This window comes from Leptinotarsa decemlineata, unplaced genomic scaffold (assembly GCF_025532065.1).
Source record: "Leptinotarsa decemlineata unplaced genomic scaffold, Ldec_3_MD MMD2_tig00026299_RagTag_RagTag, whole genome shotgun sequence".
Taxonomy (NCBI): domain Eukaryota; kingdom Metazoa; phylum Arthropoda; class Insecta; order Coleoptera; family Chrysomelidae; genus Leptinotarsa; species Leptinotarsa decemlineata.
Genome location: NW_027412676.1, coordinates 1,244,322 through 1,260,416, shown reverse-complemented (window position 1 = coordinate 1,260,416; position 16,095 = coordinate 1,244,322). Strand labels below are relative to the sequence as shown.

At 31.4% G+C, this 16,095-nt stretch overlaps 1 protein-coding gene across 11 annotated transcripts in view; it reads right to left on the bottom strand.

Annotated features, from left to right (window-relative positions):
- The window catches only part of LOC111508188 (hyperpolarization activated cyclic nucleotide gated potassium channel Ih), a 298,974-nt gene that overhangs the window by 24,348 nt on the left and 258,531 nt on the right, over positions 1–16,095 (bottom strand). For 6 of the 11 annotated variants that reach the window (XR_012466886.1, XR_012466887.1, XM_074180651.1 and 3 more), the window contains exons 6-7: positions 8,767–8,865; positions 565–714 (exon numbers count right to left, since the gene is read on the bottom strand). Coding sequence is in view for 8 of the 11 variants with exons in the window: in XM_074180651.1 (XP_074036752.1) it covers positions 565–714; positions 8,767–8,865 (249 nt within the window). In the remaining 3 variants the exon portion in view is untranslated. Of the gene's footprint in view, positions 1–564; positions 715–8,559; positions 8,866–16,095 lie in introns of those variants that run through there. The other 5 variants (XM_074180654.1, XM_074180655.1, XM_074180656.1 and 2 more) reach the window with 2 other exon arrangements.

Genomic DNA, 16,095 nt, shown 5'->3' with positions numbered 1-16,095 from the left:
AAGTTGCGGATACAGAGTTCAGCCAAGAAGATGATTTTTAGTTATATAACCCCAAACGAAGAAGAGAATTTGTTTCAAACTACAGAGGTCATGAAAACGCTCCTATTTGGTAACCAAGAAAATAAAAATTGACTTTGCTCTCGGGTGATGATGGCTGAATTTGTGTTAAGCTGTACTGGAAAACAATTTGGGAGTTTCTTAGAAAACAGACTACTATCTGACGACATAGTTCAAAGAAATTGCATGAATATGCTTGATCATGAAAATATAGCACGATAATCATACATATTCCAGTTCTACTTTCTATATTCTGCTATAAGTTTGTACTAATACTAATTCATCATATTTTCTAGATACATTTTTTATTTCGGCTTAATATTTCGTATATTTAGTTTCGATTGTTTTGAGATATATAACTCTACATTTATGATTACTACTTTCATTTGGTTGTGAAATAAATATAAACATGATGAAGATATTTGTTATTTTTCATATTCTTATTTGAGAAAGGGAAATTCTCTCATTACTACGACATCAGTCTCAATCCAAAATAGATGAACTTACTTGTAATTCGTTGATCACAACCCAAGAATTAGGTGGGAATCCTTGAAGCATGGGAACTAAAAATTGTAAACATCCTGACCAGTGTCCGATAAGTAGCATCATGCAGATCAAATTGAATATCCTCATAAATACGCTGGCCATATTCAGGAACTGCAACAGTATAAAGAAGATTAATTTCCAAAATTTACTAAAAAGATTATTCTTTCATTTTTGCTACATCAGAATGAAACCGGCGACGTTCAAGTTCGCAGCTAAATAATTTCTTTCTTCATTTATGAAATACGTCAGTTTTTACAATGAAGTTATTTTTGGAATAAATCAACAAATACAATACCCTTATTTGAAGGTGGTTGATAATGTTTCGTGGTGTATTTCATCAATTCGGACTTCCATTGTCTAATATATTATAAATTGATTTGAAATCCCTGAAAAAAATTAAAAAGATTAACCGAAAATAACAATTTTATTAAACAAAAAACTGTAATTACAAAGAAATAACATATAAGCAACAATCAAAAAATGAAGAAGAGAAATAATTATAAAAGCTGAAAATTATAAAAACATTATTTTTTCAATGTTTGAAAAATATTTTTATTTTTTAAAATATTTTAAATATCAATAAAAGCTGAAAATTACAAAAACATTATTACTTTTTTAATATCTTGAAAAATATTATTATTTTTTTAAATATTTTTTTTAATTTTCAGCTTTTATTAATATTTCCATTTTTTATTTTTGATTGTTGCTTGTATGTTATTTTTTTGTAATTACAGTTTTTTGTTTAATAAAATTGTTACTTTCGGTTAATCTTTCTAATTTTTTTCAGGGATTTCAAATCAATTTATATTATATAGACAAAAGAAGTCCGAACTGATGAAATAAATACAATACCCAACTAAAACATTGGATATTTCAACATAGAATAAAACAAAGAAATTGGTGCCTGTTCAAAAATACTGATTTTTTGAATAGATCGTATAATCTGTTTCGAATCATTATCTCATCTTGATTTTGGAATATTCTTTTATTTCTTTCAATTAATGCTTTATCAACTTTTTCTGACTCCGACTTCCCAATGGTGAGTGTCGAGAATGTAGTCACCATGAATCCAATATAAATAAATCTGAAAATTCAGCTCATTTATCCATATTCAATATCAGATTGAATATTGCAGACAGATACTAACGTCTTCATACTGCTGAGGTCATTAATAAGTATGTATTCAATGTTAGTTCGGAAGATAAATTAATGTAGAACTCTTCAGAAACAAACAAGTATGAAATATAATTTTTCTGGAAGTTTATTATAAAAGTAATATATGAAAACATTTCGCTAGTTTCATTCAGACATATTGTGAAGAGATACAAAACAGGAATGTAATTGTATAGTAATTAGTGAAGGATGAGTTCTCAATACACATAATATCAGAATTCCGTATTTAATTTTCAAATATATAGTTTCAAAAGTGCCGAAAGTATTGAGAACTGGTCACCTCAAAGATCTGAGTGACTTTTTTCCTCAGATCTTCATTCTGTGTGTGATTTATTCAACTACCTTTGTTTGCTTGTGAACTAAACTCAACAAAAATGTTTGCTCTACTATCAATTGCTTCAACAGTTACTCAACCAAATAACAAAATGTATTCTGGCAAAAAAATCAACACAAATTAAACCCAAATAAACCTCAAAAAGCAACCTCTCCTTTGTCAGTGAAGGGGGCTTGAAGCAAAATTCAAAGCGGTGTTGATTTTCATAAAAGAAGCAGATACTAAGCATTCTTTTGGGAAAATAATTCGAGAAAAGTGTTGAAAGGTTATTCTTTCGAATAGAACAAATTTATCCAGAATGACGAACCTCAAGACGAGAATTTAACATTTTACATAAATCAAAAATTGAGACTCATTATTCTGAATTTTTTGGATTCTATGTACCCAGCACCACAACTCTGAAATAGGAACCCAACATAATTTCCGAAGCAGGCCTTTAATGAAATATGAACTTACCTTATAATTCGTAAACTTGAAATGAGAACGAAATGCATGTGTTTTATTAGAAAAATCATTATGGTGAAGAAAATGTTCGTGTTCTGGATCATCTTGCATAACTTTTTGTTTTATAAATTTCCGGTACTATCTAAATGAGAATTTCTTCGAAAATCATATTTCTTCTCATGATGATTTTTCAGCACACACTATAGGCATACATTTTGCAATGTAACTAGTTGATACTTTGAGCAAAAAAAAAAACGAAAGTGGTGTAGAAAGTGTCAGGTGTGACATGCATAAAAAGCACAGTGGCTTGGTGTTTCTTGGACCTTCAGAACATTACTCAATATTTAATCAATATGAGCAATTGAAAATCTTGAATAACAAGAAATCAAGAAGACTTCAAAGGAATTGGAAGTTTATATGCTACACAAAGCTACATCACGAAGTACTGGTATCTTTCTGTTTGGATTTAATTTGATATGATATTTTGAATATAGGAAAGAACTTAGTAGAAATCAGACAAAAGTTATTTTGTTCATCTTATATTCAATATGAATTTCTACAAAATAAATGGGTCATCAATCGAAAAAATATGGTATTTCATTTCAACTATCGTTTAAATCTGAGTAATCACTAACCAATCAATGAAATACATTTTTTTATATTACCTTCACACACGTACCTACTCTTTATATACGACTAACTACATTAATCATTTGGAAAATATTCGAATAGCTAGAAAACCCTTGAAATATTTGTGAAAAAAGGCAGCATTTTTACATTTGAGAAAGATTTTGAGAATTTTCATATCGACAACTACTACAAAAATATTTGTCGATTTCCGTAAACGATGATCCTGAATTACAGATGAAGAAGAAAATAGAAGAAGAAAATAATATATTTTTGGAATCTAGATGTTATGGAAAATAATGAAAATTCAGGACTATCTCTTCACCTCGAAGAATTTATTGAAGATGGTCGTATTAAAATTAGTACAGCTACCAGACTGAGTCATGGCCGGTGGGAGAAATCGTATCTGCGTAAAGTTTGGGTAGTGTATGACAAAAAAATATTAGGAAAAAAGGAATAGAAACTTTTGTTTGCAATTTTACGTTCACGGCTGGAATAATCTAACAGACTGATAACAGATTTCTATATATCTACTGCACAGTTCAGCAACTGTATATTGTGTATCAGGTACGATTCGTTATTATTAACCGACAAGACATTATAATCGATCTTATCACAAGTCAATTATGCCCAGTTCAATTATAAAAAATAGTATTTACTGGACATCAAAGAAAAATAAATAACTTTTTGTTTTCTTTATTCAATACACGAAACCAACTGAGTCAACAATATTGCTTTTCTGCAAATTTCGAATTTTACCGGTTCTTTTCAGACTTGAATAGTGCCTGCTTATCATAGATATGATCATGAATGTTTTTTCCTTTGAAACATTATGAAGACACCTCCCTGCAAAATTTCTTATGTAACTTTTTCATGATGACGATATCATGAAACAGTTCACAAGCAAAACACTGATACTAAAGCCTCAAGATTCAAAATTATATACTATCCATCAAGAGTTATTTTTATTAAAAACTTTTGAGTTAACCTAATCTTAAAAACCGATGTCATCTCATAAATATGAAAAAAAGTTGAATTAGGTGTCTTATTCTCTCATTAAAAAAAACCAAATAGATGAGGATGCCAAAGTGAACAAACTTATATAGAAAGCTAATATAGAACTTCCGAGGGGATTCGACTTTTTCTATCACCTCATTATAGATACCAAAGAAAATATGTTTTCGGCAGGGTGTGCTCCCTGAAGAATATTCAATATCATTGCTGACTTGCTAATGTAGACTTTCTATCTCCACTTTCCGACATTTTCAAAAAAAGTTAATCAATAATCTACTTACACTAACAAAGATTTCCAACAATACATTTTTATTCCACTCAAAAACCTGATGTGAAAAGTAAGAAAAAAAACGGAGCGATCCTAAGAAAACAACTAGATTGAATCTTCGGTGGCAAACTCTCTGTTAGAAAATCCGTTGTTATGATCCATGAATACAAAATTAAATACATATTTGAAGTCACTTTCACAAAATTATATAGTTAGAATACAAATACAAACCTGCAAATAGTAGGTTTCAAGATACAACTGCCATGAAGCTACATTCTGTGACTATGTAACCCAACACTATTTTTGTCAAATAGTGATACAAGTCAAGTAAATTATAATGCAAATAACCAAGCTGAAAAATTATGTATCGGCTAATGAATACGGACAAAAATACGTTATTGTAAAAAAATCCACATAGCAGTGACGTTATGTGTTCGTATTCTTTTTTTAATATGGGAAAGATGACTTATATTGTAATAATATAAGTCAATAAGGAAGATCTTGATGCGGACAACACTGCAGCATATGATTTCTGTAATGATGAAAGTGGGTAAATGCCTAATACAAGGAGAATACTGTTGAATTAACTGAAAATAAGACCTAGTTTGATATGAACCAGGAGGTATATGTGAAGACACGTTATATCTGAAATAATTTATAGGCAGAATCTAAAATTATTATTCTCAATTGAAACTAGAACCCAATGTGAAAGAACTTGGAGTGATACCCCTAATAGAAAGTATCTTAGAGGATACAAAAATTAAATTCGTCTACGTAAGAGAATCAGCATGTATAGAGAGGAAAAGAACTGACCCATGGAAGTAATTTTGAAATCTCAAAATAATGCCAGGAGAGTTCACAAAAATAGTAATATGAAACCTAGTGTTTCAATTTCCTGAGATCAAACACCAGTTCTATTTACGAAAAATAAAAGCTAATCTGAATGAATTGATTGCAGTCGATGATTATCTGAGACAATCAAGTAATAAATAATAAAACTTATAATTGTGAAAGAGAAAATATTCATTATGAGAGAAAAAACGAATTACAATCCCTAACATGGAGCCTTGTTCACAACTGAATGGTGACACTATATACCTTAGTGTTCAAAGAATTTTTGAAAGACGAAGACAAAATCAGGAAATTAAGATTACTCCAATACAAACATTATTTCATTAAGTGAAATCAGAACAATTACAGACTTTTTTAAATTTGACATTTATTTTTGTATATGTATATGACTCCAAAAGCCGATACATTGGTGGTAATGATACAGGGTAATTCAAATTCGACCCCCATTATTGGGATCTCCTAAACTACATTTTGATTCCATTGATGTATAATTTGTTGATTTGCTCTTTTGAAACCACAGGTATTAAAAAACAACTGCATCTGAGATGATCATGACTCCATCGAAAAATTTTGTTTAATGAACACTAGTTGTCAGAACTCATCAAACATCATAAGTATGCACAAATACTTCAGTCGAAATGTTCTCATTCTCAAATGGAGAAAAACAATATATGTTGAAACTTTATCATAAATTTGATAGGAATATTGTTCTGATTGATTCGGCCGTTACTTGATGAAGATCCATAGTAATTTGATCTCCACAAACTTTATTTCAGAAATATATCACATGTTTCGTTAACACAGTAGCTTCTTCAACAGGAATTCGAAAACTCCATATGGGTATTCAAATCACTAAGGATATGGTATATGGCTTTCTTCATGATTTTTAATATCACTATTAGCAAAGTGACTGGTCTATAGTTATTTGGAAGGATCTGCATTTATTCAAAGAAGTACCAAAAATAATCATACTTTTTCGAATATGGAAAGAACAATTATTTTACCTCGGCTTATAAGTTTTTCTCCATTCCATCCATCCATTTTTTGTTCCATTCTGCTTCCACACTTCATTCTTGGTTTTTAAAACGCACCGTACTCAGCCAAATGTTTGTCCAAAATTGCGAATAATCTTTTATCCGGCTGTTTCCAAATATAATTCAAAATAAATTTGTTCTTTTTTCGTACTATTCCTATAAAATTTATATTGAAGTTTCAACTCGTTTTTCTTCATTTGAGAATAACATTTCGACTGAAGTGTTTATACAAAATTATTAAAAAAAAAATTCCGAATGAGGGCATTTCGACTGAAGTGTTTGTACAAAATTAGTAAACAAAATTCATGACCATCTCAGATGAAGTTTTTTTTAATACCTACCTGTAGTTTCAGAAGAGCAAATCATAACAAATTATACATCAATGAAATCAGAATGAGAAGCTCTATTTTTCTGTATAAAAAAACTATATGGCGTCCATTGTATATCTGAATATGAAAACGTGTAGCTGAAAAAAAGTATCAACAAAAATGTGTTTCTGGTTTTGAGCTATATTGTCAAATAACGCTAGAAAAAAAAATAAAAACAAAGAATTTCGATTTTCAGTTTTTTCCAGATATTTCCGAAAATACTTCGAATTTTCTGAGTTTTAAAACAGTATTTTGTTAAGCACAAAAAAAAACTTTGCCTCAATTTAAACTTCGACGTATTTCCTGTAGTTTAGATCCCAATGGTGGGGGTCGAATTTGAATTACCCTGTATATAGGTATATGAATAAAAACTTCGACTTTTCTGTTTATAAAACATGAATTACTTGAAGGTATATTTTAAATCATCGTTTCAGTTATTTGGGTGTGTATGCTATTCCCGAAAAATTTAGATGCCACATTTTTGAAAGAATTTGAAGAGTTTTGTAAAACGAGGTGAAGTTTCCAGTTTGCCCGTTATTACACTTCACAGATTCTCTATTGATTCAGCTTTTATTTTTTTCAGATTGTGGAAGGTTATTAATCCAAAATTTCAATCTTAAAATTAAAACTTTATTCTGGAAGATTAAACTTTAATCTTCCAGATTAAAACTCAGTTTTAATCTTCCTCTTTGAAGATGATCACTTGGTGATCGAAACACGTGTCGAGGTGTTAAAAATAACGATTTTGTGTTGGGAAAAAACTCCAGTAATAACCATTAGACTTCTTTTTATGGTGTCTTTGAAATTTGAAGTTTATATTATACACAGCCAAATTCTCTTGATGATCTACGCAGGAGGATTGTTGTGCAGTGACACCAGAAATGTTGAGAAATGTGTGAAGACATTTCGAAAATCGCTTACTTCTGTATGGAACTGAATGGTTGACATTTTGAACCTTTTATATGATGAACACATTTTAGGTGGTGAAAAATACAAATATCTTGATAACACTTCAATAACACTTGATCGAACCCCAATTTCAGTAAACCGATATATTTGGGATTGAATTTTCTTCAAAATGATTCATCACAAGTATAGTAGTCCCATTGAAAATTGTGAAGTAGGGGTTGCTGGGGATGAGGGGTTTGAAGACACAATGATGATGTATTTAGTAAAAGTGTTCCCCCTCGAAATGAAAATAGACGAGTGTGAGCGATTTTTGATTTTTTCCACGAGATTATTGGGTAACAAGTTTCAGCTGGGACAAAATGTATATCAGGTATTGAACAATAAAATAAATAAAATACATCTAGTATTTATTACAGTTCTGAAGAAACAGATAATATATCTGCGAAACGTTAGCGAAGATGTAGACTATTTTATTGTCCAATAACCCAATACTGAATTTTTGTTCTTTTTGAAGAGACATTATTGAACAACAGAAATGTTGAGGATAATGAGTCTAACAGTTTTTTGCATTATTCGAAGACTGATAAACATTTTGTATGATATCCATTATGGCTTATTTAAGCCACATTGAAACGCTTTATTTGAAAATATAATGGGTCAATTTGGATGGAAATACCCAGATACTGCAACTTGAGAACTGTCAACTTACTGAGGTACAATATGAAAGTTCAGTTTGAAACATAACTATCTAAAAACAAATTTTAGTTGTAATATCTAATATTGACAGTGATGTTTTCAGATCGATAGTTGTAAATAGTGAACTATGTAATAAACCCTGTAACAGGTATCCCTGAATATTTTTCCAAACGTGAGAAAATATTCAAAGAGCCAGCAAATGAAAACTCTTAATTTGTCAAACCTTTTTCATCTTACATGTTTTTTTGCTTGTACGTATTCATAGTGAGAAGTAGCATCGTGTAGCGTAGAACAAATTTCTTAATAATTTTCACATTTCGAACAAATCATTTAAATAACTTTTCCAAACGAAGGTCCATATTCCATCTAGTTTTTTGTAATGCGGAAAGCAGAGGCGCCGCGGTACGGGCATGCGCAATGCCAAGCAAGTCCGAAGCGGGTTACCTTAAAGATGAGATTGCTTTTGGTGCTTTTAAACTTGTTGAGGTCCGAACTGAGGCGCCCCCTCCGTTCTGTTCGCTTTTTTTGAAGATTCTGCAAGATCTAGAAAAAGCGAAGAACACAAGGTAGTAGAGAAAAGCGTGGCTCGCTAGTTTCCAGAAGAACGACTTAAATAGAGATAGTCAGTAAAAGATTTTCATAATTTTTTTACTGTTAAGAGGAAGAATAGTGCGGTGCTAAGCGACACGGACAAAGCTAGCATGCGACATATTGGGAAGGAATGCATGAAAAGGGGAAGATGAACATGCAAAATATTGATTATTTTTGAACTTTGAGTTTGATTAATGTTTCAGAGGGATTCTTTTTAAAATAAACCATATATATTATCCGTGAAAATTATCAAATTTCTTTTTAAATAATCAAGGACACCAATACGTAGATCATTTACGAAAGTTAATACTGGTTTTCAATAGACAATAATTGTAAATTACATAAAAAACAAATTGTTCGTTCAAGTTAGCTTCTATATAAAAGTTTTCTGGTTTTTACCTGGTGTTAATTAATTTTTGATTCAGACCAGAACATTTTGAACAACAATGGAATATATTACTGAGACAGTTATGAACAAAACCAATTGTTTTTATTGGGATTGACAACCGTCGGTTGTTCAACGTTTCACAGACAAGAGAGGTTTTCAGTTGGATTTTCGTCCTCTGCGATTAAATTAATACCCCTGAAGTTGGATGATTATTTTCAGTTGGTTAATTATTTGGCGGGGTTTCAGTAGAGAGTAGGTAGTCAAAAAAATAACTCTTTGTTTTTTAAAGAATGCCAACCATTCATGTCGTTAAAATATTCGAAAACTATTTCGAAACGGCCAGACTGACCTTCGTCAGTCTGTCCGTGAAAACCCCATTCAATTTATTAATTTCCACTAGTGACTAGGTAGTCACTAGTGAAAAATACCCTTTGTAATTTTGAAGATATCAACCAATCATGTCGGTAAAATATTGAGAAATTCATAAATGAAGGTCAGCCTGACCGCGAATCATCAAATTTATCAACTTTCCTTTTATAAAAATGATCTTTCATAAAAATTATAAATATGTCTAAAGAAACTCTGGAAATATGGAACGCTCAATATGTACTATTTTGAATTTATAATTTTCAAAAATTTCAATGTGTGACTCAAAATTTTAACTACTGATAATAACGAAACTGACGACTTCAAGTACTGAATGAAATTTAATTTTTCGAAGCGATTCATGATTTTGCTATTGTTGGCTGTGTCACTTTTCGTATTTGGGAAAGATTTAACGATAGAGAGTATGTTTTGTATATTATAAAGCATGAAATTATTTTTGACTGTTCTTCATTCTAATCAACACACTAAAAAACCAGACAGTCAGACAAGCAGATTATAAAGGAACTGAAGCCAACAAAAAATATGATACTTTATCGAATAAAGGAACCAATACAATTATATTATATTGTATAATACAATTTTATTGTATTGGTTCCTTTTTGATATCGATACTTTTTCAATTCATCAGTTACGGAGAGTAATCTCAGTAAGAAACGTAGATAGAACTGTGATTTTTCCGTCACTACAAATGTATCACTGAAAATGAAGAGCATTTTCTTTCGAGTGCCAATCTCTGTCCGAAAAAAGATTCGAGTTTCATAAAGGGATGACATGGATACTCTTCGATATGAACAAATTGGCCTCCAGGAAACTTATTCGTTTCATTGAAAGTCATATGCTAACGAAGCAATTCGTATCATTTGAGTAAGCCCAATCAAGCCTTTAAGCGTACAAAACGGATTTATTGGTGTTTTACTTCAAACTTATCAAATGAACATTATTTTTTATTGTTGCCAAATTGTATGTAACTGTTTCGTAAATGAACTGATGGTTGTTATCAAAACAATTGAATATTCTTTATTGTCAGTTTAGAGAAATTTTTTTTCACAAATTTTGAAAGTTGAATAACGATTTTACATGAAAAAAGTGGATTTCTCCTTTCTCTAGATAACGGTATTTGTACGACAAGGATAAAATGCTCTCAAAAAAACAAAACTACACTTAAATTGGATTCAATTTACTAAAACAAATATATTTTAAACAATGATCTTCATTTGAACCTAATTTAGATACAAACAACTGACGGTTTGACTGGACCAGTGACACTGAGTTTGAACTGAGGCTTCAAATTTCCTACTTGATGGATGAAAATGGATGGCTTTGTCTCAAAGCCAAATTTTATGACAAACTAAATGGTGAAAACCGCATATCGATATCTATCATCGTTACCGAGTTACAGCATGTTTTTCGAAAATGTTCATTTTGGAAGTTACTCTTTCCCATCAGAAATTCACTGTTTCTATGAAATAATTTCCGAAGCACTTTTTTACGTAGAATTCAATGGTGTAAAAAACTTATTTTTTCAAATGAGATATCAATAGTCATTGTTAAAAAACTATTTTTTAATGACACACTCTGTATATTCCTGCATATTTCAATAAACTTAAAATTACCTTCCCAAAAATGTAGCAAACTTGATGTTTTGCTAGAGTCATATTTGAAATACAAAGTTTTAAGGTTTTTTCATGTAGACTTTGAAATGCACACTTTTATCAAGTAGGCTGTGGACGACGCGGCGATAAAACAGAAAGAAATTGTTCAGTAGTAGCTATCAAATGTTGAGAAAGCTTTTCACAGTAGTGCATAAAACGCATAGTTTCAATAAAACTGCTAAAAATCTGAACTACATATACTACTAATAAATGAAACTATCAATAATGATAATGATAAAGAACAATGAAATATATTCCTTCCGAGAATGTGTTCGAAATATCTACCAGCTTCTCCTATACACAGGCGACATCTTCTCTGAACGACAATGTTTCGTGATGAATTTCACTAGTTCGGACTTCCATTGTCTACTATATAAAATAATTTGAAATCCCTGAAACAAGTAAAAAAGAATAATTAAAAAAGAATAGTTGAAAATAACAATTATATTGAGCAACAATAAACCTGAAATGAAATGATAGTGAAATAACCTACAAGTAAAAATATAATAATTGAATAAATAAAAATTAAAGGAATGAAAAAAGAAAATAATAAAAATAAAAAAGTGTAGAGATTCCAAGTCACGTTAGTTCACGACGTTTCGATTGTTGGTATCTACAATCGTCTTCGGGTGATGACTGGGTCATCACCCGAAGGTTGTAGGTTATTTCACTATCATTTCATTTCAGGTTTATTGTTGCTCAATATAATTGTTATTTTCAACTATTCTTTTTTAATTATTCTTTTTTACTTGTTTCAGGGATTTCAAATTATTTTATATAGTAGACAATGGAAGTCCGAACTAGTGAAATTCATCTTCTCTGAACGTTTTTTACCGAATTATTTAGCTCAATACGAGCGAGAGATGCAAAACTTTGCGTCACTGCTGCTTCCAATTCGTATCTAGAATTGGTCGACAATTCAAAAATGAGATCTTTCAACCTTCCCTAGAGGTAAAAGTCTATAGTCCGGTGACCTGGACGGCCAACGGTCGGATCCTTGGTTGGCTATCCAATTATTACCAAAATTTGCAGCCAAAAAATTGGTGAAAATTGCAGTGTTGTGAGGAGGAGATTTGTCTTGTCGAACATATATTTTTTGAGCTCCATTAGTGGAGATTCATCAACAAGGGATTCAACATTTTGCCTTAAATTTCTAAATATCATTGAGATGTGAGAGTGCCATTATAAATTAAAGGGTTGATAATTCTACCCCTGAAAACACCTACCCACACACTAAATCCAAATATTCTATGACTTCTCTGCTCCATAATGGAATGAGAATTTTGTTTTGCCCAAGTATAAGAAACATACGTTTCTTCTGCGTCCAAATACAATTTAACGAAAAATCATGCACTTGGTTACAACTTTCCAGGAACCACTGGCAAAGAGCCATGCGGCGTTTAAAATCTCCTGTTCGAGTTGATGAACTCTTCTGGTCCTCTATGGCTTGAATTTGTGTTTTTCAAAATATTTTCAAATTTCGCGTTGACGTTTCGGGATTATATTCAACAGCTCTTGAAACGACTACTCCTTATCCCTATGTGACTCTCATAATTTTGAGCTTTTCTCTTCGAATTAACAATCATCAATTATGTTGGGTGGCAATCTTGCGAAAATGTCTCTGAAAGGTTGTCTTCTCTCCGGGTATAGTCGAAGTAGTCTTTATTGTGAATACTTAAAGTTATGGGCGCCCTCATAGGCTAAAAAAACTAATACAAAGAGATAAAGCCGCTGCTAGCTAGTTCATGTGTACTGAAGAATTGGCGGTTCGCATTGGATGATTTTTACTAACCGAGTTTTATGATTGGCTGGAGGGTCATATTATTGAATTGTGAAGTCATGTTACGGTGATGAATAGAATGCGAGCCGTCGTGTTGTCAATGTTCAGTTCAGGAACTGATCGAGATTTGAGTGTTGAAATTGAATCTTGGTGCAGTTATAGTTACTTGAAATTTTTGTTATCTGTTTGAAATGTGGCGTCCTGGAACAAGTACTAATAGTAATAACGAGTGTGAAAACAACGCATACTTTTTCCTGTGTAGTGATTCCAATAGCGCTGGTAAACAATGCGAAAAAGAGATACCAGTGAATAAGATTCGAGAGTACGTTTCAATGTATATAAGAATCTACATTTCAAGTTTGGTTCTTTGAAAACAGGGGTCTATCGCATACCGTGCACTTGTGGGAAGGTATATATCGGAACCACCAAACGATCCATGGGAACGAGACTAAAAAAGCATAAAAGAAACTGCAGACTAGGCCAAGCGGACAAGTCAACTGTGGCAAAACACGCACTTAGTGAAGGAGACCACACAATCTTGTTCGAAAACACAGAACTAATTGCTCCCAACCAGGGATACTATAACCGACTGGTACGGGAGGCAATAGAGATCCACAAACACACGGAGAATTTCAACAGAAAAGAAGAAGTGGTGGACCTCAACCGAATATGGAACCCCATTTTAAGGAATTTGAGAATAACGAACAGAATGACACCAGTCAGCAAGATTGTTAATGTTCTAGGTTCAAGTACAGGTACAAGTGCAGGGACAAGTACAGGTACGAATACAACTGATTACCTGACAAGGCATAAATACACTTTACGAAGCCTAAAAGTTAGTCATCGGACAGCAAGCCATGATGGTTAAACCTGCGAAGAAGCTAGCTACTCGCGCCAGCGAAACGTCAGGAAGAAATTCCAAAAATCCACGGCTTTCAAACTCGAACAATAATGACACTTTTCAGTGTCGTGAGTAAGTAGTATTCAGAAGTTTTTCAATCATCCATATATACATATATATATATATATATATATATATATATATATATATATATATATATATATATATATATATATATATATATATATATATATATATATATATATATATATATATATATATATATATATGATGAGCTGTTTTCTCGGGTTTCGCTCCGTGTTCTGTCTATTTTCTCCCCATAAGGATTATTTTCACAACGTTTCGGCAAAGTCGCATTTGCCATCTTCTGGTGATGTCTGGTTTTTTCAACTAGACTATATTCTGGTGATGTCTAGTTGAAAAAACCAGACATCACCAGAAGATGGCAAATGAGACTTTGCCGAAACGTTGTGAAAATAATCCTTATGGTAGAAAATACACAGAACACGGAGCGAAACCCGACAAAACAGCTCATCATATATATATATATATATATATATATATATATATATATATATATATATATATATATATATATATATATATATATATATAAATTTGTGAGGTTGCAGTCAACAGCTGGGCTGTTACAAAGAATACTCTTTGTTATATGTCAAGCTTTCGGTATATTTCCACCTATATATATAATATAGTTATTGTGATTCTTACATACTCAGAAATGATTATTGAATAACAAAATTAGTTAGCTCCCTAACTATATTATTAAAAGGGAACTGTTGGAAGGTAAGTTGCAATATATCGTTTATTTGAACTATACCTCTTGTGATACAAAGTGTTAGCAGCTTCTACATATTCCCCGGTTTGTATAAAACAGACTATCATATCCCATTGTTCATAATTTTTATACTTCATTGCAAATGTATTTGAAAATCAAACATAAACCACTTTTTATCTTTACTGCTTTAATCAAAATTTGACAGTTACCAGTAAAGATTTGCATTCTGTTTTCTCGTCCAATGCCAACTTGATCAAGTGTGCGTTGAAAAGTCTACATCAATAACTATTGGTATCTCATTACAAAAAATAAGTTTTTAACGCCATTGAATTCTACGTAAAAAAATGCGTTGGAAATGTTTTCATAGAAACAAGAAATTTTTGACAGTAAAAAACGATGATATTTATCGATATGCCGTTTACATCATTGAGTTTGTCATAAAATTTGACACTCAGATACAGCCATCAATTTTCATCTATCTAGTTTGAAAACAGGAGTTTCCCTTTAAACATGTCCAATTTGGCCCACCCTGTAGAGTAGCTAATACTATCCTGACAAAATGATTCTTAGTATTAGCTATTATGTAATATGTTGCAGTAGTCTGAGGGAAATACGGGCAACTTGGGTTATTAGTAATTATGTACCCATTCCATAAAAGCAGTATTTACGTTTCGAAATTCCTGTTACATGAGATATACTGGTGTGTATATAATCATACATACTTGTATCCATTACGTAAAATGCTAGATAAAAATATACTGGTGAAAATTTAAATAAAAAAGTATCATATCTCTGGTTCATCTCTTTTAACCGGACTCTTTTGAAGTTCAGTTGTGAACTGTATTCCGTTCTATTAATCGAAAATACGATCAGAAATATGAACCAATTCCAATTGATTATAACATTTAGAATCTAAACCAAGGCATGATGAATGGGGCTTTTTCTAGTCAAACAATTTGATGGTAAGATATCTACTGTATGAAACTACTTTTCAGCTACAGATACTTCACACTCTTCTAAGAATTCTAAAAACTAAATCTAATACATATCCTTAAACTGAAAAATACGAATAGATGTTATGTTAGAATTGGATGGAAATGTGTATGTGTGTGAAGTGTTTGATACTGTTGAATATATTATAGTTTCTATCTATAATAACAGCTTTATTTACATAGGGGTTTCTTTAGGAATCCAAAATAAATCCCAGTAAAATTGAGGAATAAACAAAACTATTTTTTTTTACATATAGTCAGTGGGCATACTTGAAGACTGGCTATAAATCAAATCATCTAAAGGAACAATTCGTTCAGGTCAGTC